At 36.5% G+C, this 24,076-nt stretch overlaps 1 protein-coding gene across 1 annotated transcript; it reads left to right on the top strand.

Moving 5' to 3' along the window:
* Nucleotides 1-20,702, top strand: LOC107090170 (serine/threonine-protein kinase TAO1-like). Its single transcript, XM_015383413.1, has 20 exons — nt 1-487; nt 4,570-4,818; nt 6,391-6,462; nt 7,292-7,393; nt 9,039-9,084; nt 9,177-9,273; nt 9,359-9,472; nt 10,256-10,347; nt 10,874-10,967; nt 11,076-11,157; nt 11,256-11,423; nt 11,508-11,708; nt 11,828-11,959; nt 13,117-13,353; nt 14,736-14,864; nt 14,977-15,180; nt 15,277-15,516; nt 15,666-15,878; nt 15,992-16,174; nt 18,765-20,702. The coding sequence occupies exons 2-20, from the start codon at nt 4,687-4,689 to the stop codon at nt 19,266-19,268; spliced, it is 3,042 nt and encodes a 1,013-aa protein (XP_015238899.1). The 5' UTR covers nt 1-487; nt 4,570-4,686; the 3' UTR covers nt 19,269-20,702.
* The last annotated feature ends 3,374 nt before the right edge of the window (nt 20,703-24,076 follow it).

Genomic DNA, 24,076 nt, shown 5'->3' with positions numbered 1-24,076 from the left:
TGTTCCTGGGTCAGTGAGAGTTTATTGCAACAGGCAGGGCGGAACTGCAGTTTGAAACATGTCGAAGAGAGGATCTTAACATAAGTTACAGCTACCAGTGGGGTCTATTAAACCTCCAGTTCGTTGAACGACCTCGCGTTATACTGCGGTTAGGGTGTTTAGGCGTTGCTGAAACTTTTTTTTTTTTTATTCTCCTCCAACGTATTTTTCCCGAAGAGAGGCGGCGGCGGTGCGCTCGGCAGCCATCTTTGGAGCTAGTCTGGGAGTGGGAGCTGGCTACTGTGGCACCCCACTTAACTTATTTCTATCTCTGCTCATTTCACTGACGTACGGAGGGTGAAATCGGCTGACAACGCGAAGAACCACGAGGATTCAACGCATTAAAAACTCCCATCCAGGGAATGAAACTGGAAAAGTGTTTTATAACCCCAAACTGTTTTAAGTGAACACCAGTCTCCTCATCGCCCAGAGCTGGCCTGTCAGCAGGGTGAGTTTCAGCTAGCCGGCTAAGCTAGGTTAGCAAACATCAAGCTTGTATTTATTTATTTTTATTTTTTTGGTTGAATTTTTGCATGATTTAGAACCAAATTGTATAACCCAATCGTTTGTGAGCTGTTAAATAACTCTTTACACGTTATGAACATTGCTTGAACTATTTTATACCAAGATACGTAACTTGGCTAGCGTGAAGTTTTCTGCTAACATTACCTTGACAACATTGTGAATCATTTGAAGCCTTCATAAGCTAAAATGAAAGACACATTTTAGGTCTTAGTTATTTTGTGTGAAAATCTATTTCAGACCCAAATAACTGGTAGTGTTGTGACTGCTTTCAGGAAACTAACCAATGTAGAAATTGATAATTGATTTTTAAAGGAAGTGTGTTATCACTTTGACATGAACAGAAACGCCCAGGTAAAAGAGATGAAGTCCCTAGCAGTAGGCTAATCACCTGGGCTTATGAAGCATAATTTGAATATTTAAACAGTTTTTAGTAAAGTAAACCAATTTCCAAATGTTTTCATGTTTCACAGCGGAAAGAAATTAGAGCAAATTACTGAAAACTGTATTTGTTTGTTTATTTTGTAATGTGGATGAGTCTTCTGTTTGATTTCAAATGAAATGATTGCTTTTATGGGTAAAAATTAGAAACCACGTGTATCTCCTAACCTTTCTACTTTTAATTTAAAATGCAATAGCTGGATTTCCAAATCAGGTAAAAACTAGCGTTTTATAAACTGACATTCTGTGGTAATCTTTGTCCTTTTAATCTAATTAAAAAGAAAAATAGGTGTGGTAATAAACTCAAAAGGTTTGACTTTTAAGTTTATTAACTATTAACAATTTCTTTATTACTGTTTGAATATATTTTCCACCATTTAAACAGCGACGGCTAATATTTGGCTCTGAAGCATATGTATATTCTGATCACAATATTTTTTCCAGAATAAAATCTTTTGTTAAATAGTTAAACGAAAATGTAAACAACTTCTATTTTGGGATGAAAACTGGACATTGCACAGAGTATTTAAGTATATGCTTAAGTACCAAGTGTATTGTGAAAAATTGTTCTAGTAAATATTATATGATAGACATTAATGTCAACAGTAAGCTGCAATAACTTCATTGTTAGGATCTGAAATGGATTCTGATTTGGATTATTCTACTTCCCTGCGGTGTTTTTTTTTTATTAGTTTTGTTTTTACTGTCAAATTTTTCAGTGCATGTTTGTTCTTGCTTTTGTGTGAGGGATGCTAGATGTAACATGTCTAGATTCTTACTAGGGCCCATTCCTTCCTCGCTAGATCTGTACGAACAGGAAGTGCTGAGAAATGCAGCGCAGTGTAGTGAGAGCATACATCGGGAATTCCAGCCCTCCAGCTTTGTTGTCCTGTCCTGCTGCATTCTTAAGTGTTTAGTGAGTCCCGGTTGAAAGGCTGGTCCTGGTATATGAAGGCATCAGTTACCAGGACATTTTTCCCCGATTTTTCTGTGCTCCAAAAAACCGTATATTGACATATGACAACAAAGCTCCTTGAATAGCACCAATGTTATAAAGGACAATGGAAATAAAGTTGCACAGCCCTGCATATGGTAATGAGGTTTTATTTCATGGCTGTGGCTGCATCTGTGTAGAATAGTGGGTTGTTCAGTGTTGTTGTGAGACAAAAGACGTCTGCTGGAACTGGGGGCTGTTTCTCTCGGGCTGGGAAAGAAGTCTTGTGACTCTAACGTCAGCTCTGCATCTGTTTGCAACTGATCATCTGAGAAGCATGGACTCAGTAAATTTTCCTCAGCGATCTTTTACAGTCTGCATTAGCAGGGCTGTTATAACAACAGTTAAGTAATGGAATTTCTAATCTTGACAGCCTAGTTGTCTACTTGAAATGATATTTGTTTCTGTAATTTTTCTTTTCCTTTTTTTCTTTCTTTGGCTAATAGTATATTTTAGGTGGGTTTTTTCTGATAAGAACTTTTAGATGCCCAACTTTTGAACCGTCATAAGCAGCAGAAAGTAAAGTATTTATTTATTATAACACTACAAAATTACTTAAGGGTGAAATAACCATGTTTTCTCTCGTTGTGGCAGGTTTTTTATAACTTTTCATATCACAATCAGCTCGTTTTGATCAGGGGCTGTTTTCATCACCTAAATCTTCTCTTTTCCCTTAGTTAAAAGTTTTCCAGTGCCTCAAAACAGCAAAGATCTGGATAGAATATAGCTCTAACCCATATACTAAGCACTCTGATTAAACCCACAGAGCGATGTATACTGGATAAATGTTTTAATAATTCCTCCCCCACTTTTGGAATGGGTTTGGGACATCAGTTGAGTCCTCTGTATGCAGCCCATCCTTACTAAGAATGAACTTCTGCTGACTTAATGCAACTCCCATCAAGTGATTTCTTGTGTGTCTTCTGGTCAAAAATGAAAAAAAAAAAGCTGTATGTTTTTTCAGTGTTCTCTTTAATATGTTAAAATCTTCAGTGTCTGTGTACTGACTCTTAGTTTTGTAAAGTCGCACATTCATTTCCCTTTATTTTTGTTTTCCCTTTATTTTCCTCCTATCATATACCTTTAGCTGCTTGAAGACTCTTTATGCATTTATGCTTTCTCACAGATGGTCAAATGAAAAATCTTTCACATAAATGAAAATCATTTTGTATAACTTTGTTCTAGATTTTAATAGCTAACAATTTAATTAGACAGTTGAATGATTATTTGGTGATGTCAGTTATGTGTAGTGTCTTTAAAGGCCAGAACACACCGAATCCAATTTTGCGTCTGACAGAAAATGTTGTTTAGCGCACATTAAAAGTAGGGGTGTGCAAAATAATCGTCATGATGATGCATCGTGATTCTAATTTTCGTGATCTACTGCATCGATTCTTGATGCCAAGTATCGATTATTAATTTAAAAAAAATAAATAAATAAAATTGCATGAATGGTTGGCAAACATTAGCCAAAAACAAGTGTAATACAACTTCCAGTCCAGTAGATGTTGCTGCAAATGTGTTGACGCACGCTGCCTTGTGTCACAAGCATTTCCGGCTGCGGGATACTGTGCCGAGTCATTCAAAAACAAAACATGGAGGATAAAATATTGCAATGCATCGCAATAATTCAAGTATCGTGATGCATCGTGATAGAATCGCATTGTGGCCTGTGAATCGTGATTCGAATCGAATCGTGACTTCTTTGGCAATACCCACCCCTAATTAAAAGTCAATGGGAATGATCACACCCGACAAGATTTTACGCAAGGGGGCCTGCGTAAGTCTGACTGAGACAGACCCCAGGTCTGTTTTAGTTGGACTACGCAACAACTCAGGAACAATTTTATAGGTGTGACACGAAAAGAGACGTGGTCACATAGTAAAACGCATCCGCTTTTGGGGGAAAATACTAATTAAAATCTTTTATTTGCACAGGGAAAGATTCTGGTTTGCACATCGCATATATGTTAAGCTGGACAGACTCTTGCAAAAACAATCAATGAAACATAAAAAAAATGTAATACTTGACACACGATATGAGTTCAGGAGGACAGAAAATGAATAAAGTCGTGATCATCTTTGAGCCTCGCTAAAACAATGAGGGTCAGAAACCGCAGTTTATCAATCTCCTTGGGGGGGGCTTTAGGAGGACAGAAAAACGATACAGTAAAATATTGATCTTTGAGCATCACAACAAATAAAATTGACAAGGGGCAGAAAGATCAGGTAAGTGTAATGAAAAAAATAATCGGATTGGAGATTGAAAAGTCTTACGCAACCTGTCTGTTCAGGCCTTAATAGTACTTGTGTTGGGTAATGATGGTTTCCTTCTTCCCCTCCTCTTCAACAGTTTTGGTAATTTCTGATCAGATTTTTTTCAGGTATAAAAGGAGGCACTTACTATTCAATGTTTTGTACTAGCAGTGACAATTTGCTTCGGTTATGTTTTGGCAGGTATTTTTCTGCTGGAAGTTGCTTGAAAGTTGTTTTTAATTGATCAGAATTAACTATCTATCGTGTATTAAATTAATCCAAACTGACATTCAGTTTTGTTTCTCTTTGCCTTGCAGCTCAGAATACATATGAAATCACTGTCCTGCAGATGAGTCGTCACAGGGGGCTTTTCCGTCGCTGTCGCAGACCCAGATAGTTCCTGGCGACGACGGCATTGCCCCCAACCCTTCATTATGCCCAATAATAGCCGGGCGGGGAACCTGAAGGACCCCGAAATCGCAGAACTCTTCTTCAGGGAGGATCCAGAGAAGCTCTACACAGATCTAAGTGAAATTGGACATGGTAGCTTTGGAGCTGTATATTTTGTGAGTATTTTACTGTATATGTAATGATGCTCCTGTCTGTTAATCAAACCCACTAATTTTCCATTTATTACTTTCTTTCAATCGCTGTTCATCAAATGCATCAAAAGCAAAACCCTTTTATTTCTTTGTAACCTAAGGCTGCAGCTGTCAATCATTTTACTCATCGATTAAACAAAACAAAAAAAATTAGTATAAGTAAGTTAATATACCAATAATAGCATTTGAAGTAAAACAAAAAAAAGTCAACATTTAAAAGCATTAAAATTGGCAAAAACATTGGAAACTAAAAACAAACAAATCTGAGGTTATAAAAATAAATGTCACTTGAATCCTAGACAAAGGATTTTTAGAGTTCAGAAAGATTTTTTTATTTTAAATGCAAAATAGTTTTTTTTTTATTTTGTACTGCGCTATTTGTGTACTATTGCTATTTAATGGGGGCTCTTTAAGTAAATATTTTAGGGTCTGTATACTTCAGTGAAGAATATTTAATGTTTAATGCTTGATTTCTTGACAATTTTCTCAATCTCGAATAATTTCTCGACTAATCTGATTAGTTGTTTCAGCTTTAGTATAAACACACAGAGAAGCAGCTTTCTGTGTAGATTGATGGAGAGATACATCAGCCGATATTTTTTTTTCTTTTCTAGGTATTGGCTGATGTATGCATTTTTATTTCAAATAATTAGAGCACTAAGCAGGCATGTTGAGATCCTGTAAAGAGCATACATTGCTAGTCCATTACATATCCTTTTGTTTTAAATGGTTTACAAATGTCTTTCTTCTTATTTTTTTTTTATTTATTTATTTATTTATTTTTGTCTAACTTTATAATGTATGTAACATTTTTCGTCATTGTCACTTTTGTCACATAATTGGAGGAAGAAAAAGCATTAAGGGCTTCAATAATCAGCCAAAAATATCAGAAGTAGATATTTGGGGTCGTAAAGACTGATGTCAAAATAATTGCTATTAGTCTTAAAACTTTATCAGTTGACCTCTAGTATTTTTTTTTCTTTTGTCTTGTGTTGTTAATTTTGTTTTCTACAAAACGGTTTATATAAAGGTTTCAGAAATATTTTGTCATACATAAATGGAAATGATTTCATTTAAATTAATTTGCTCTTGGAATTAAATCTATTGCTGCTATCAAATATTATGCAGGAACTTTGTTCAGTTACTGAATAAAAAAAAAAAAGTTTGCAGCTTTTCAGGTGTATCTTTATAGATGAATTTGTAGTTCAGTTCTTCAGCAATACTTTGGAACTTTAGCGTTAAAAGACTTTCTTTGTTTAAAAAATGTAAGTGTAAATTTATTTCTAACGATTCTACCAGATTTTTAGATTATACTTTTTTCATGATCAGAACATCATATGTTTTTGTTTTAATGCTTCAGTAGCAAACTGTTGTTTTGATACTTAAGACAATACATTTTGCAATTTGCCTCTATGCATACAGATAAAATGTAGAATTTACAAAAGTCTGACAGCACAAGTGTTCTCATTCAGTCCAACAAAGAAAATTTTGTAGTAAAACCGCTTAAAATTCTAATCAGTTATTTTCACCTCCCAGGCACGTGATGTGCGGACAAATGATGTGGTGGCCATCAAGAAGATGTCCTACAGTGGGAAACAGTCCAATGAGGTATATTTGCCTTTCCAAACCTTTTTCATAATAAAATCATCTGTGCAGATCTGTCCCTGAGATTATTAAAGTCTGTCTCAACCATTTAGAGTTGCAGCATTGACTGGCATTGTTAAAGTCAAAACATATATTTATATATAATGAAATGAAGTCAGAATGTGTGGGACAGGCTTAAAATCTGACTTTTCTTCATTTTAGCTTACCCAATGGTTTATGTTATTCCAGTAAGTATTTATCTGCAGTTTGTAGAAAGTTACAGATTCTATGGCAAGAAAAATTATCATTAGGCAACTCAACATTCTGTTTAAGCAACTTTTTTATTCAGATTTTAAATCAAGTTTTTCCTTGGATAGAAACAAATTTAAGTATACTTAGCTTCTTTATCTTGTAGTGCTGCAGCAGTTCACATTATAAGAATATTGTATTAAAAGTACTTTGTTTGTCTTTAGAAAATGCAAACTCTTTAAGATTTAACAGAATAGTGAAAAAAACAAAACAATGTAATATTTAGATGTGATGCCTTAATAAGTTTACCCAAACAGTTGCACATGTAAAGTTACATTCAAATGTAGATAGTTTTGACAGGCGTGTAATCATACTTTGTCACAGTAGTATGCAGAAGTAATACATTTATCTCAAACCATTATGTTTTCTTAAATGAAGTAAGGTTAAAGATTTTTCTTTATTGGTAAAATTTCTTTCTGAGCTTTCTGGGGGAATGACTTTGATGAATTCAACCCAGTAAAACAGAATGGCATCTTTTGTGAAATAATATGTTGGTTCTCTGATTTTTTTTCTTTCTTGTTTGCTATTCATGCTGATTTCACAGAAATGGCAAGATATAATCAAGGAGGTGAAGTTCCTGCGAAGAATACAGCACCCAAACAGTATAGAGTACAAAGGATGCTACCTGAGAGAGCATACTGCTTGGGTAAGCTTTTCTATTAACATTAACATCAGCCATAATGAAAAGTTACCAGATACCTTAATTATGAAAAAAATTTTTAATTAGAAATATTTTGCCAATACTTTAATTTAACCTGTTAACTGTGCGTTGGGCATCAATAGGTCCTAAGTCTTAAAGAGCCAATAGGTTTGAGCCAAGGCTAACTGTAAAAGGGACAATCCAAATACACACACAGTGGGGTTTCCCCTCATTCTACCCATTATTTTGCTCTTGGTCTAATATAATTTGGGTTGCAGTAGCAGAGACCCATTGCCAACCCAGTCCTTCAATGCTTGGTCTTTATTTGGCATTTCTTTTCGTTTTGTTTTTTAGTGGTTCCTGCTTTACTGTCGTGCCTCGTTTCCTCCTCCCCTTCCATCACCTTTTAAAGCTGGAAGATAGAAGCTTATATCACAATATCTTTATTATTTTTAGTCAATACGATATACAGTAATTACAGTATTGATATAAACCAAATGTAAACATCAGAAAGACTGCAAAAAATGCCCACTTATTACAATATTCTAACAAGTTTCCAATATAATTTAACATGTAGTAATTATTGGTTTAAAAATCAAAGCACATAAAACACAGAACGTAAGATGGTGACAAATGCTATAATCGTACAATGTTATTAAAATATCAGAAATGTGTGTAAAAGTCGTGTCACTAGTATTGAGTAAAACTATATTGCGATATGGGATTGTCCTTGGTGCTAATACGTAATTTTAGGAAAAATAAGAAGTTAAAATGAATGAGCCAAAACACTGGTGCATCAACGGTCCCCATAAGTGCTGACTGTAAAGAAGGAGGTAGGAAAAGGAGCCTGTAGGATTCCTATCACAGATCCTTAATCATAAGGAGCTCATGAGGTCCCTCACTGAGGAGCTTTGAAGAGTATAAACACAAAACGCCTAATAGAGATCCAGAGAACATTATTGCTTCACATGTACTTTATGTGATGCATGAATGTCACACAGATTAATACATTTGTGTAACTTGTATTTTTGTAGTTGTTTTCGTTTTCTGTGGTTTCAGTTTGACTAGCATCATCCATGTGATTTCTGTTGTGTAATGATGTCTGCAAGGCTGAAGGCTTGCTGCACAGCAGTCTAGAGTACTTTTCCGATAGTGTTCTTCAAGTTGGCCACATTAAGGAGAAAGAATTGTTGCTAGAAACAGTATCTAGGTGCTCTAATCTGATATGTTTAGATAGAGCCTATGATTTTATATCCCACTCAAAAACAAAAACGGCAAAAAAAAAACTCATCCATTTATCCCGGACTGTGTCACAGTGGCAGTAATCTCAGGAGAGCCTCCCAGACTTCCCTCCTCCAGCTCATCTGGGGGAAGCCTGAGGAGTTCCCTGACTAGCCAAGAGTCTCTCCACCAAATCATGGACTCTCCCCTGGGCCTCCTCCTGGTGGGAGGGTCATGAAAAACTAAAAAATAAGAGTATATTTGAAAATCCTAACATGCCAAAAATAATACAAGAAAAACAAGGAATGGACAATATTGTGATCATTTTGATTCAAAATTTAACGCAAGATCAAAAGATTTATTAGTTGAAGCTTAAAGTTTTTGAACAGAGATGAAAAGAGCTTTTTTTTTTCTTTTCTCTCCCCAACAGCTGGTAATGGAGTACTGTCTTGGCTCAGCTTCAGATTTGTTAGAAGGTGAGTAAACTCTGACAGTACACGGGAACTTTGTTTCACCTATGCACATTTTCCATAATTTCCTCATGCTTTCCTCATGATTTCTTTTTTAGTTCACAAGAAACCCCTAGAAGAAGTTGAAATAGCCGCAATTACTCATGGTGCTCTTCAAGGATTGGCTTATCTCCACTCCCACAACATGATTCACCGGTAAGCGTATTTCAAGCAAACTTCCGTGTTAACACTTGTTTCTCCCATTCCAGGAAAACTTGAACTTTTTTCCTGTATGTTTCAGAGACATCAAGGCAGGAAACATACTGTTGACAGAACCAGGTCAAGTGAAACTAGCAGACTTTGGATCGGCCTCCATTGCTTGTCCAGCAAATTCATTTGTTGGGACACCATATTGGTAAGTAAACAGGCATGCACAGGGGCATCTAATGAATAGAATTTAGTTAAAAAATAAATCTTTTAGGAAATTTAACAAGAATAAAATCCATCTATCCCCATCCCTTGCATCCAATGGTGGTTGGGTAAGATAAAGGGGTGCACTGAGGAGGTCAACAAAAACATTTTCATAAAGAAAACATGGGCTGCTTAATAGTTTTTATTGGTACCAATGAGTAAAAGTCTGGTGCAGGATTAGCTTATTTGTTGTAACCAATGGCCTGGATATATTTGGCTTAAAGTCCACTTATTCCATCTACTCCGATATTCCAGATGCTCCCTAAATATTTTATGGCTTTGATTAAGGCAACATTTATCCATGTTGCTTGTGCATGATTTTCTATAACAGGTTTTTCTTTCACTTAACTTTTTTACAATACGTTTGTGAAGAGAACGCTCTGAAAAGCCAGCATCTTTAGCTGTGATGTTTAGTGTCCAACCTTCTTTTGTCAAGGTGTCACATTAATTGGAAGCCGTAATTCATCAAAGTTACAATAACTGCAATAAAAACTTTAAATACCATCTAAATTGTACTCGCGTTTTGAATTTTACATTGGATAAAAAAAATAACTTTTCAATGCTAATTTAAGATGCACACTGAGATGCGACAGTATATCTAGTAAAAGTTTAAGTATTTGTGATTTTTTTTTTTTTTTTTTCTTGTTTGTTCTTCCTTGTCTGTCTTTTTAAAATTGAGCTTTTTGCTTACATAATTATCTTAGATTGCATTATGTTTTATTCCCAGGATGGCCCCTGAGGTTATATTAGCCATGGATGAGGGTCAGTATGATGGAAAGGTGGACATCTGGTCTTTGGGAATCACCTGCATTGAATTAGGTATGTCGCTTTTACAAGGATTACCTTTTTCAGTGTTCAAATGTTGCACTCAATCAACATTACTTTGTCACTTGACTGGTTCCTTTTACAGCAGAACTATTTTCCAAGCATTGCTGCCACTGATGTGACTTTGTTCATACATAACTTTCTAAAGGTTTCCGTGCACAGGCATGTACTTGGTCTGCATTCCTTTTACCTGGTAAACCACGGATTCTAAAGGTGTGGATGGCACCAAGCATTTATGTTTGTTTGTGTTTATTCAGCCTATAAATTCTTGAATACTCCTCCTGCATATATGTGTCTTGATTATGCATTCCCAGATAAATTAAGAAACTTGTTGGATTTATCCAAGTTTAAAAAATTTATTATAACAAATTTGGGTGTACCAAAATCTGTGTAAATAATATCAATCAATCGATGATCACTGAAATATACTGCATAGAAACGGCCTCCGTATTTGTATTTTAACCATTTTTTCATGGCTTGCATCCATTTTGCCTAATTTGATTTTCTTTTTTGATTTTAGCTGAGCGGAAGCCTCCCCTGTTCAACATGAATGCAATGAGTGCCTTATATCATATTGCACAGAATGACAGCCCTGCCCTGCAGTCCAGTGAATGGTAAGAGAAATTAGTTTGTTTCTGCAGCGGTTCAAAACAGGATGTTCTGTAATGTACTATAATCTAAGCTTTCTGTCATTTTATTATATTTCTTTCACTCTGCTGTAGGACGGATTATTTTCGAAAATTTGTAGATTCTTGTCTTCAAAAACTTCCTCAGGAAAGGCCAACCTCTGAGGAGCTCCTAAAGGTGGGAAGTTTAAAGATTCTTCTTAGCTTTATGGTCAGTTTGTTTTTAACTTCAACAAAGGTTCGACATTAATCTTTGATTTCTTTTTTGGCTCACAGCATGCATTTATCCAGCGCGAACGACCAGAATCAGTTTTAGTAGATCTGATCAATCGGACCAAAGATGCAGTGAGGGAACTAGACAATCTGCAGTCTCGTAAGGTGAAGAAGATCTTGTTTCAGGAAGCCCACAATGGCTCCACAGCCGAGGCACAAGATGAAGATGAGGTCTGTCTCTTTACCTTTTATTCTATAAAGCTATATTTTTTTCGTTGTTTTACCCTTTTATTGATTCTTGAACCGTATGTGCAGGAGCCAGAGAACAGTGTTAGTAGGACGGGCACAGTGAACAGTGTTGGCAGCAACCAGTCCATACCCAGTATGTCTATCAGTGCCAGCTCCCAAAGCAGCTCCGTCAACAGTCTAACTGATGCAGGCGATGACGAGAGCGAGCCGGACATGGATGGAGACGGCACGGTGATGTCCAACAGCTCGGTGATAAACCTCAAACCTGTAAGATTAATGTCCCACTGTGCTGTGTACCAGTGTTTCCCCTCATCATAACAGCGCTGTTGTTTTAATGCGTTTATGTGTATTTTTTTTTTAGCTTGACAAGTTTGCTTCTTTTTCAGGAACAAGAGATGCGTAATGAGGAGTCGGAGCCTCACAGCAGAACCACAACCGAGCCACAATCTCCTCCTGCGCAAACTCAAAGGCCTAGACGAAACCGTGAAGACTTTGCAACTATACGTACAGCTTCAGCGGTAAAATACTCTCTATCCTTACTAGGGATGTGGAAATGAACCCAAAGAATTTGCACTGTTACTTACACCTCCAACTAATATTGATAATTATTGATAACTAGGGATGTCCCCATCAGATATTAATGGAATTCTTCTCTAACATCTCTGATATTAGAAACACTTGGCTTCAATCCATTTTTCCCCACCATACTCATCTCCCTGCAGTTACCACTGTCCTTCTCCTGGGCAGCCATAGTCTCTCCCTCTCCTTCAGTGTTCTGTCTCTCCACTGTTCTCCTCTGTTCCTCCGCAGTTAGCTTCTATAGCTACCCCGAGCTAGCTTTAGTCTCTATCCCTGGATAGTGAATGTAGCACATAAACAATATGAGGGTAAAAATGAAGCATGTGTCTAACCCTGTATATAATCTGGCCTGTTTACTTCTAGTTTATTTGCTAATTTTAGAATTAGAGACTTGGACTTGACAACTTTTATTGTCATTAAATGTGTTTTGTATACAGTCTGTGTATACAAATCAAAATGTAATTTTGTACAGCTTTCATGGCATTTCCGTTTCTAAAGTGCAGCAATGATCAAATGTAAACCGTGTGGGTCAGCTGAGTAGGTTCTCACAGTTTATATTTATAGTTTTAACAGCCATAGGCTATCCTAACAGTGGATTTATTTTATTACTAACCGCTACCCTTTAATAGGAAAAGTACAGCACGGGTTTGATCATAAATACTTTGTATTTAGGTCATTTATAATCCAGTACAGTTTGCTATAAGCTGATCATATGAATCTTCCGCTCTGACTGTTGTGGTTTTTGCACTTTTCTGATTTGCCAGTGGACTGTTTTCATACTAATCATGTGAATGAGTCTAAATTTATATAATATTAAATGATGCCCTTTAAAGCATTGTTGTTAGAATAATCTTTTTCTGAATATAATAATGTAGCATGTCTATTGCAATATACGAGACTTGTGATCTCATCTGCATATGTGCTGGTTATGTTTTTGAGGGCAACAAAGATAAAACAAGACATTAATAATCCGAGTAAAGCAAACTAGTGATCCACATTTGCAGTCACTATGGAATTGCAACTTTACAGTTTGTTTTTCCATCTAAAAAATGTGTTTCTATGACGCTAATTAAAAACCGCTTCTTGGGTTTTTCAGCTTACACGCCAGATGAAAGAGCATGAGCAGGAATCTGAACTAAGAGAGCAGATACTAGGCTACAAGCGAATGAGACGACAGCATCAGAAACAACTGCTAGCTCTGGAAAACAAGCTGAAGACTGAAATCGATGAGCACAGGGTTCGACTGGACAAGGAGCTGGAGACCCAGAGGAATAACTTTGCTCAAGAGTTGGAAAAGTTGGTCAAGAAACACCAAGCATCCATGGATAAAGATGTAGGTTTTCAACACACGCATGAGAGAACTGTTAGCAACTCCTGAAGTTACAGGGTGTTTCAGACTTTTGAGTTCTGATGATACTTCATCAGTCCCATACTCTATTCACTATTTTACACTTCTGCAGCTTTTATATTAGGGCAGTGCTCTATATTTCTACTTAATCATTTTATAATTATTACAAACTGCTTTGAAATCAATAAATGTTATAAGAAGCACTGTTCTTTAAGGCTTTCTATGCCTGTTATGTTTTAAGGAAACAAAGTACTGGTATGATTATAATGTCTTTTTGATAGTATAGTGGATGCCAGCCAGAAACAACCTCTTATACCGCTGGTTAGGATATTTTTTAGGTGGAGTTCTTGATCTATCGGTTAGTATGTTAATAGAAAAAAAAAGTTAGACTTACTATGACTTTGTTTTGTAAACACTAACTAGTGAGCTAGTCCTAAATCAGCTGTTTGGCAGCCTGTTTATCATCAAACTATTACGCGATATGGAAAGCTCAAGAAGATCCTCTTCATTGATAGAATCAATCTTAGAATGAGTTAGCAATGACTTGCTGTAATATTTTTTGAAATTTGTAAAAGGGTTCATGTGAGGGTAGAGCTGGGTAATAAATCAAGATCAATTATATATTAGATAGGCACCTGATCGATACCAGTATAAGATACAGCATATAAAATGTTCAATATTTTCACAGAATATTTCAGAACCACATGGGACTCTGGAGGATTTAGGCAGAGTTGGTCATAAGACTGGCTGACCTTTTTTTTGGTGAAAAGGTTAACGGTTATGTCTATATACAGTTAGGCTTACATACATTTTTTCCCATTTATACTTATTTCATAAAGGTTAAAAAAAAGTTCTAATGAATAATTATTGATTTCAGCTGATATGAAAGGCCTATGTAATGATATATTGCCAAACCATATGTAAGGAATCAATAACCAATATTTTTAACAGTACCTGAGAACCTTTGCTTTGCTCCACCTCAGCCAGTTTACATGTAAAATAACACAATTTCAACTGTTGCTTCTAACTCTCTTTGCTTTATATTTTTATATTAAAAGGATCCTCCCTATTTTTGTATCTTTATCCATGTTTGATATTTTAAATTTTGTTTACAACCAAATCTTTTTTTTATCAGTTGGACTTTCATGATTAGAGGTAGTGGCTCAGTTAGAGTTGCATGTTGCTTATCTAACTCCTATTTTGATGGCAACGACTAAAACAAAAGTTCATATTAGTATCTCTATTCCATCTCTCCTGGAAATATTAATTCTGGAAACTTGTATTAACGTGTGATCCAACAGATGCTTATAAATTGGCCATTGTTTTGTATTGATCAGCTGAAATTGGTACTTTTTTTTTTTCATTAGGCAAAAACATTTAGCAACGATGAAAAGAAGTTCCAACATCATATCCAGAGTCAACAGAAAAAAGAACTGAGCAGCTTCCTTGAATCACAAAAGAAGGAATACAAGCTTCACAAGGAGAAACTGAAAGAGGTTAGGAAGTTCATCATAATCTTTTCCTACAAATTTTTTTCAATGGGTAATTGAAACAAATTTAGCTTTAGGTAGGTGAAACATCTTTGTTTTGTTTTTTTTTTCCTCCTAGGCTTTTAATGAAAACCAATCAACACCCAAGAAAGAAAAGCAGGAGTGGTTGTCTAAGCAGAAAGAGAACTTTCAAAACCTCCAAGCAGCAGAAGAGGCCAACCTGCAACGCAGACAGAGGCAGTATCTGGAGCTGGAGTGCCGCAGGTTCAAAAGAAGAATCCTGATGGAACGACATAAAATTGAACAGCAGCATTTACGGGAGGTCAGAACTGCTAAACTTTAATATGACACTAACTGAAAAGTATGTTTGTTTGTTTTTCCTTGTTCTTCTAGTAATTTCCTCTGTTTTTGGTGATAGGAGTTAAACAAGCGTCAGACCCAGAAGGACTTGGAGCACGCTATGCTTCTCCGGCACCATGAGTCCATGCAGGAGCTGCAGTTCCGCCAGCTCAACACCATCCAAAAGATGAGGGTCGAGCTGATCCGCCTCCAGCATCAGACGGAGCTCACCAATCAGCAGGAGTATAACAAGCGGAGAGATCGTGAGCTTAGACGCAAACATGCCATGGAGGTCCGTCAGCAACCCAAGAGCCTCAAGGTTTGTTTTTGACCAATATTAATAATTCTTACGAATAGGATTAACTAAACTAAATCTTGTCTTGTTCTGTATCCTAATTCTATTTTCTGAGGTGTTGATGTACATATATTATTGAATTAATTCCTATTTTTTTTTCCTATTCTCTTAAGTCCAAAGAGCTCCAGATCAAAAAGCAGTTTCAAGACACATGTAAGATCCAGACCCGGCAGTATAAAGCATTGAGAAACCACCTGTTGGAGACCACACCAAAATCAGAGCACAAAGCTGTCCTTAAAAGGTTGAAGCAGGAGCAGCATCGCAAACTTGCCATTTTAGCAGAGCAGTATGACCAGTCCATCAACGAAATGCTCTCATCTCAGGCGGTGAGTCTAGTTATTCTAGAAGTGTAGAGTCATGTGATCTATTGCATTTTTACCGTCGTAATGTTGCATGATCAGTAAGGTCTATATCAGTTTTTGTCATTATTTGTTTGTAGTTACGTCTGGATGCGACTCAGGAATCTCAGGGCCAAGCATTACAGATCCAGCTGCAGCAGGAGCTGGAGCTTCTCAATGCCTACCAGAGCAAAATTAAGATGCAGACAGATGCCCAGCATGACCGCGAGAAGAACGACCTAGAACAAAGGGTGTCGCTCCGAAGGGCGCTACTGGAGCAAAAGGTTCGTCGAAAGCTGTAAAATCTTAAAAAAAGAATAAACTAGCATTAAGGGAAAAAAAGGGAAACAAAAAGCAGACAAAAAATACTGTCAATGTTTAGTAGTTATGTTGCACATGGAGAGCTGAACTTGGCCCACCCAGCAAGAAAGTGATAGAAAGTCCCAGGCTAACAATGTAGGCTTAATGAAATCTAAGTTATATGTTCATGTTTTCAGGGAAAAAGAGGACGTTTTGATAAAAGTAGAAGGTTGGGGATTCTAGAATTGAAAACCACCTGTTTTTGCACCATGCTAATGTGAACCATTTGCTGCGTAGGAAAACAAGAGCTTACTACTAAAACAAAACCTGTTGTATGCCTCCTTATCTTTCGTCTTATGGCATGGCCTGTTATGTTCTTATGGCTCAGATTTGGGTTTTCGCTCTTTTTAAACCCAAGGTTAAACATTTAAAATGAGCTATTTTGGTTGTTTGTGGAGAAATGGGCTCCTATTGACTTATTTACTTTTATGGAGCTTCATATTTTTATGGTATTGCCGTGGTATCGGCAACCACAGATTCAACTTCCATGTATGTAAAGAGTGTGGATCCAAAGACTCTTTCTGTGTTGGAAAAAAAAAGGTGTATTTTATTAGGGCTGGGCGATAATTCAATAACAATATATAGATCACGTCTAGATCGATAGACGTGTGGCGCAATAGAAAAAAAGAGAGTCGATAAAAGTTCGATAAAGAAACGCAGTTTTCCTTCCTTCTCATTGTAGCCTATCATGTAGGTTTATGCTAGTCACTACTTCCTAAACCAATCGCAATCGCGGACCCAGGCACGCCGTCACAAAGCGCCGCCCTCTCAAACCACAACACAGAGCACATGAAGATGTTGCAGCAAGGAGAGGCGGAGGAAATTGTTCCAAAGAAGGGTTTTTGTAGTTTGCCAGTTTGGCAGTATTTCGGTCATTCCAAGTCGGACAAAAAACAAACCACAGTCACCTGTAAAATGTGTAGGGAACCAGTGAAAACGAAGTCTGATAACACAACCAGCTTTTTATTTATTTATCATCTCAGCCGCTCACACCCGCAGGAGTACGAGCTGTGTAGGCCCCGACGCGGCTCTCCTCCGAGGAATCTTCCGGAATTTCTGGAAAATATATATATATAATATATTTTCAGTTCTGGGCAGTTTCCCACGTAGTTCTAACAATTGAGAGAAAAATGCTGAGGGGCCAGAAACTTCAAAGTAACTCAGGTTAAGGCCCCGTCCACACGAAGTCAAAACGAACACGAAATGCTAATATTTTCCAGAACGTTTGTCTTAAAGACGGAGACGTAAAATAAATGTGATCGTCCACACGAATGCATGAAAACGCTGCAAAATGTATGCCAGGCCTGTAAGTGGCGCTGTGGTGCCAAAGCAAAAATAGGCGAGGAAATGTTGGGCATGCGCACTAATATTTATACATGGTTGCCCTGCGGGTCCATTTTCGTGGTTCAGTGAAATTCAGGTGCTGAACTATGTCGTCGATATTGCTCTGTTCTTCCTGGAGATATTCCAGAAGAAGAAGATTCTGTTGTACGGCGCCACTGTTGTTGTGATACTGTGTCGCGCATGCGTGTTTAGAGGCAGTGCTATGACGCATGCGTGAAAAAAAAAAAATGCGGTTAGAGCTTAAAGATGGAAACGCGAAAACGGCGTTTAAAAATCTTCCCACTCTGAAGGCCTGATAAAAAAAAAAAAAGATTGTTTACAGACCCCCGAAATGCCGGCTTCGTATGGATGAGAGGCTGGTTTGGTGAAAAATTTGTGCGTTTAGGCCAGGGTTCGGCTTCGTGTGGACGGGGCCTAAAGCAGGAACCTAAGCTGAACCATAACGAGGTGCCAGCAGCACCTCTAGAAGAATAGAGGTGAGAAAAAATACCCCATAGAAATGCTAGGCTAAAGGGTGAGTTGATTTTTGTTTGGGTTTTTGTTCTTGTTGAGTGGAGTTCACATGGTAGCCTAGTCCTACAATCTTTTAATTACCACAAGCTGGTGGTGTACTATTCCCACCCAAATAGGGTATTCTATTTATTTATTTGTTATATTTATTTTGGTCACTTTTCTGGTCACTTTAGTTTATTCTTTGTCAGTATTTAATATCATAAGTCAGGTCTCTTAAGTTATTTTTCTTTAAAACAATTGTTATGGTTAAAAAAGTTGGTTAAATAAATACTTAATTGGAAGTCTGTGTTTGTGTTCTTTATTAAAATTAAATCATTTAGCAATATCATAAAAAGTCCAGGCAGAGCTGCACATAAAATAGGGTTTCAAATCTTTTCAATAATTATCGATATCGATCAATATGCATTTTTTTTTTATCAATAAGCTTTTTTTCTATATGTCGCCCAGCCCTATATTTTATAGATATTTTTAGATATTATTTAGATATTTTGTTAAATTATGCAGTCAAATCATTTAATTGGTTTGCACTGAAAGATTGTTTAGCATATGTTTATGCTTTATTATCATTATTTGCCAGTCACAGCAGCTAATTTCCATTTGTGAACTTATTACTCTTGTACCTGCAGATAATTTTCTCTCTTGATTTTTTTCCTATAGATTGAGGAAGAAATGCAGTCCCTACAAAACGAACGCACAGAACGAATTCAGCACCTGTTTGAGCGCCAAGCCAGAGAAGTAGAGGCCTTCGACTCGGAGAGTATGCGCCTGGGCTTCAGCAACATGGTGCTAGCAGACATCTCCCCAGAGGCCCTCAGCAACAGTTTTCCCGGGTCACCAGGAGGGTACAGCCAGCATCAGCTGCTGCGTCCCTCTTCGAGCTCCCAAGGGTCGCGCTGGAGCAGCCGCAGTTTAGGTTTAGGCTCTAATAACAGAGGCAGCCATCACCACTATCCTTCCAGTCCAGGAGGGTCACCTATGCAGCAAGGCTGGGGACAGGGCTCACCGGGAGGAAGGGGACAGATGTCCTGGAGCCAATCCCATGGTGGAGGCTTGCTTTCTCGAAGCCCTCAGGCAATGGGGGGGCACAGTGAGCAGGGTATGAGCAGGAGTTCCAGCGTCACCTCACAAATATCCAACGGTTCGCACCTTTCCTACTCTTAGAAGCCCTCTCTGCCAATGAGTCACTTTATATTGCAAAGCCCCACAGCAGGAAAGAGTACTGGTTTTGCTCCGTCTCTGCTTGGGACACTACTTCCCAGATTTCTTTGTACAGATGTGGACGTGTGGCGAAATAAATGTTGCTCAGGTCAAAAGGGGCAGGGAAACACCTGGCCCACCCTTACAGCAGTTTATCGGCGCGCACACAGATTCTTAAATGCATGTTACACAAGCATGAGTATCGACAAGTAAGTTTCATGTGTTTTTATTTACAGCTATCTTCTACAGAGGATATTTCCTAAAAACATAAGTTTGTGCTGTTCAGCCATTGCTCTTGTTTTGCACATAAAACACCACTCTAAAGCCTTTGACGTGTTTAAAATGTAGGTTCAATCACATTAAACTGGTTAAATTTAGCAGCATTCATTTTAATCTTCCCATTCATGTTTAGTTATGCACTGGCCCAAATTTCTGTGGTACGGTAGAAGAACCCCTTAGAAATAACTGGGGACGGTTTGCTGTTGTCTACCATCCTGCTGTAGTGGCCATCGATGGTCATATAAATTAGACTCATTTTTCTTTTAAGGATGTTTTATTCCATATTAATTCTTGACATCAACCAAAATACAGAACCAAACAAGTCGATTGTTTTTAGACGTATGCTTCTACTAACACTGTGCCTTTTCAGTTTCAGATACTAAAGTTGAAATATTACTTTTTTTTCATTAATCTCTGCTTTCTTTAATAGATATTGTTTTAGGCTGGGGTTTTATTTTCACATCTCCCAAATGTTTTTTTTTTTTTTTTTTTGCCTAAATATGCTGAGGAGAAACAAATTCAAATGCTACCTTGGCATGTTGTTTTTTTTTTATATATATATATCTGCCTGAGAGTGGTACTTCAGGGGTAAACTTTACCTCTCCAGAGAATGTCACTGTAACTTGGAAACTTATCAGCCTTCAAATACAATCATAGTGCTAATCTTTATTTTTTATTAGTGCCTTTTTAATACTGCTGCCTTTTTCAAAGCACTTTATACAGCTCGACGAGTGTAAGATTAATGTTTGACTTCTTTTCTCAAAAAGCTCCCGGTGAATGAATGTGTCATTGGTACGCATGTAGAAAAGTCAGACTTACCTGTGCTGTGATTCACTTCTTTTTTCTTTTTTTTTCCTGGATTATCAAAAACAACCTTTAGATGTTAACAAAGAGTGACTAAGTGAAAACATTTTGCAGCCTTTTTTTGAATCCATAGCTGCCTGTTACTGCTTGTGTTTCTGTGTGACATTGGCTGAAGAAAATATGCGAGGATGATACAGTGTTTATTTTGTTTGGTGTGTTTGGATGAACAAAGTTAACTCCAAAATCTTTTAAGGTGCAGACAGTGAATTATGTCCAAGACAACAAGCTTTGAGCTACTGAACTTTAACACTACTATTAAAAAAAAAATGGCTTAGATAAAAATAAACACTAAACATTAGGGATGTAATTAAGCTCAGCCAACACACTCTGGTGAAGGGTTGTAAGTTAGACATCGTCTAGCAAAAGGCATTCATATCCTAACTTTTTTCACTTTGTCACATTACAACCACACTAATTGGATCCAGATTTTATGTGTAGCCTATAACGGTGATGTTATATAAAAAAGACTACATGGTATTTTTGACATAAGAATCTTAAATGTGTGGCAGGCTTTGATCATTTGCAAGTTTACAAGTTTTTCACATGTATCAGACTGCCTTCCATTTGTTTTGCTGTCTTCTCTGCATCACTTTTGGCAAACTTTACATTTGATCATTTTTTTTACTCCCAGAAATGGCGTTCCTCTTGCAGAACGTTCACAAGATCCACAATTTTTGGGAGGGTCTGCTAGTAAAGGCCCTATCGGTGTAATCTGTAACCTAAGTAACTGATCTTTTAGCTGCTGCTTACTATTAAAGCCATACACATTCATGTTTTAATCTAAAAGAAATAAAAGTCCTAACAAGATAGTTTACTTTGTGGTTGTAATATGAGAATATTTTAAAAAGTTTACGGGTTGTGAAAACATTAGCACACATTTAAGCCATTATTTTGTTTGCCTTAAGATCATTTTTTTTTTCCCTTTTTGGCTAACAATATACTTCCTTAAATTTTTCAGCAGACATTTCAGTGAAGTTTAAGGTTTAAATGACTCTGATTTAATTCTATGCTTCTGTGACTCACAAGTGGAAATAATAACTTCTTTTTTTTTTTTGTATTTAAGAGCAATGCTTGGAGAATTTGTTCACCGCAAAATAATTTCCTAAACTGGGCCTGATGAACTGTATCAACCCTTTCCTATAAGTTTATATTTCTTGTCTGAAATATATTCTTAGTGCCACACTTGACACTTTTATTCTTGTGTATACTGTCATCTCCTTCAAATACCACTTATTAAAGATAAAGAGTTGTTATCCCTAGTGCAATCTGCATTAGGGATTTTGTCCTCAATCCAAGATGATTCACAGCTGCAATTAAACATAGATCCTAGCTCTTTCTTAACGTTCTTTAATATCTTCAAAAAGTGATACCAGCAAAAGTGCTTGTATCTTAATTATTTTTCTTAACACAAAGTATGCATAAATAAAATAGTACTGTACATGGCCCCCAAAACATTTTCTTTTTTTTTTTTTTGGCCTAATGCTTATGCATCCAAGTAAAGCGTATTCAGTTCTTTATCAACATTTACCACATGTCAAAAGCCAAGACCAAGTATTTGAATGTTAAGCCAATCAAACCTCGCATACATGCCAAGTTTTACATTCATGTGAACATTTTGACTCCCTTAAATGTCCAATAAGTGGCTAAATCTGGACGTTGCCTTCAGTTAAATTGCCTCACAAGCCCATACTTTATTTTATACTTTTTAATGTTTTGTATATCTCATCTTTTATATCCTACTGACTGAAAGCAAGTGGGATACAGGATTGTGAATCAGCAACTGAAAAGGATTCTTTCTTCGGTCAAACACTGTGCTATACCGGAGTCGCCAAACCCGATCATCAGTGCATCTGTTTCATCTCCAAGCTTTCACCTGTTGGGGGACTGTTGATTAGAAATGAATCGTAGAGATCAGTTGGCTCTGACTTTGGGGTTTAAGTTAAAAAAAAAGGTCAGTTGAGCAATTGTGGAGTTACAGACAGATGATGAAAAGAAACATTTCTTTGAAGATGTCAGTATTCTTTGGCACATTACCACTACAATTTATAACCTGTATTAAAATGTGTAAATGGTGGAGCTTCTTATTGAATGTCAGATGTTATGAAGATACTACATGAGAGATGGTAAAGTACTGAAAGTGGATTTAAATTGTGTAAAAAAAATGGAAAAACAGAATAGGATCCAATACTATATTGTTTGTATTGTATTTACCATGTTATTGTGTTGGCAGAGGGATATTGAACAGAAATCAGCTGTAATAAAGTAATTTTAGTATAACTGCCTTGTGGGTTTTTTGTTTATTTTTCCTTTTTTAAAATCCATAAATTTGGAGAGATGTGTTTTATAATGCTGGTTCGATGTATTTCAAGTCCAACTAAGATTTAGCTCATTTATTTAATTGTAATCAACTTGGGTTTTGCAAAGTTGAATTTGTATAAATATCTGGTCCATGTTACTAAGCAAAACAGAACTGCAAAAGGGGGGAAAAAAACTTGGAAAAGAAAAAGTACTTTAAATGCTATTTTTACTCAGGAAATGACAAAAAGCAATGATTATAACTGCAAGTTATTCTTGCCACATGTTTCAAGAGCTCACAAAATATGTATAGAGGAGTGAAAAGAATCATATCCACATCTTTGAATGCAGATATTTCAGTATTTAGAATTCCAAACAAAATTATATTTCGATTGCACATAAGGAAAACCTTACAATTTTGTTAAATATAAAATTTAAGCCTGATTTTGTCACAGCTTTTTTCCACCATGTCATTGTCTCCACCATTCTCCCTAAGCTTTTTAAATCAACCAATGAGATCTAAATCCGACATAGGCATCCTGCAGCGGCTAAACATTTTTTGATAAGCAAAAATGTTTGAATTTTAATGGATGACAAAGGAGATGTATTACATTACCAAATTGTGCATCCAAACAAGATGTGATTACACAAATTAATTGGCAGAACAAGTATGATTACATACATTTTACAGGTTTATGCTTGAAAAATAGCAAACAGGCTTTTGATGGAAAAAAATAACACTGTCATTAAGATTTTGAGATAGAAAATAGTTCTTTCAACTTTCTTGGTTATAGCTATAATAAATAAATGTATACATTTAAAATTACAGTGATGACCTTTTAATTTTGAGATTTAAATTCACATTGAAATGAAAAACTACACATTTTGAGATTAAAAGTCAAGTTATGTGATTTAGAAAAGAATAGAATAGAAAATCCATTAATTGTCCCACGATGGGGAAATTCTGGTGCTTAGAGGAGTAAAAAGATTATAGAAAAAATTGTCACACAAATGTGGACCGTTGAGTGTATAAGAATAACATAATAGTGAAGAGTTAAAAAAAAATATAAAAATTCTGTACTGTAAAGTGTTTTAACAATACAAATACTGTGCACCTGGAGAATAAATGCCCAATATACAACTATGGACATTTTTACAATAATGGATATTTGAAAATAGCAGCAACATCAGAGATGTGTAACATGACAGCAGCATGTTATTTAACTGACTAAGATAGAAATTGTGCAAAAATCAGCATGAATATAACATCCTATTGCGTTTGTTGGGAACAGTGATGGTTATAATGCCTTACAGCTGCTGGGAGGAAGGATCTG

Source organism: Cyprinodon variegatus, unplaced genomic scaffold, assembly GCF_000732505.1.
Source record: "Cyprinodon variegatus isolate N-32 unplaced genomic scaffold, C_variegatus-1.0 Scaffold14, whole genome shotgun sequence".
In the NCBI taxonomy this organism is placed as follows: Eukaryota; Metazoa; Chordata; class Actinopteri; order Cyprinodontiformes; family Cyprinodontidae; genus Cyprinodon; species Cyprinodon variegatus.
The sequence above is the reverse complement of the archived record's forward strand: the minus strand, read 5'-3'. Positions and strand labels throughout refer to the sequence as shown.

Bases quoted from the DNA above. Each gene is read 5' to 3' on its own strand.
- LOC107090170 (XM_015383413.1), top strand. From the start codon at position 4,687: ATGCCCAATAATAGCCGGGCGGGGAACCTGAAGGACCCCGAAATCGCA. The intron at 11,709-11,827 runs GTAAGATTAATG...CTTCTTTTTCAG, and splicing joins CGGTGATAAACCTCAAACCT to GAACAAGAGATGCGTAATGA. The intron at 15,517-15,665 runs GTTTGTTTTTGA...TATTCTCTTAAG, and splicing joins AGCAACCCAAGAGCCTCAAG to TCCAAAGAGCTCCAGATCAA.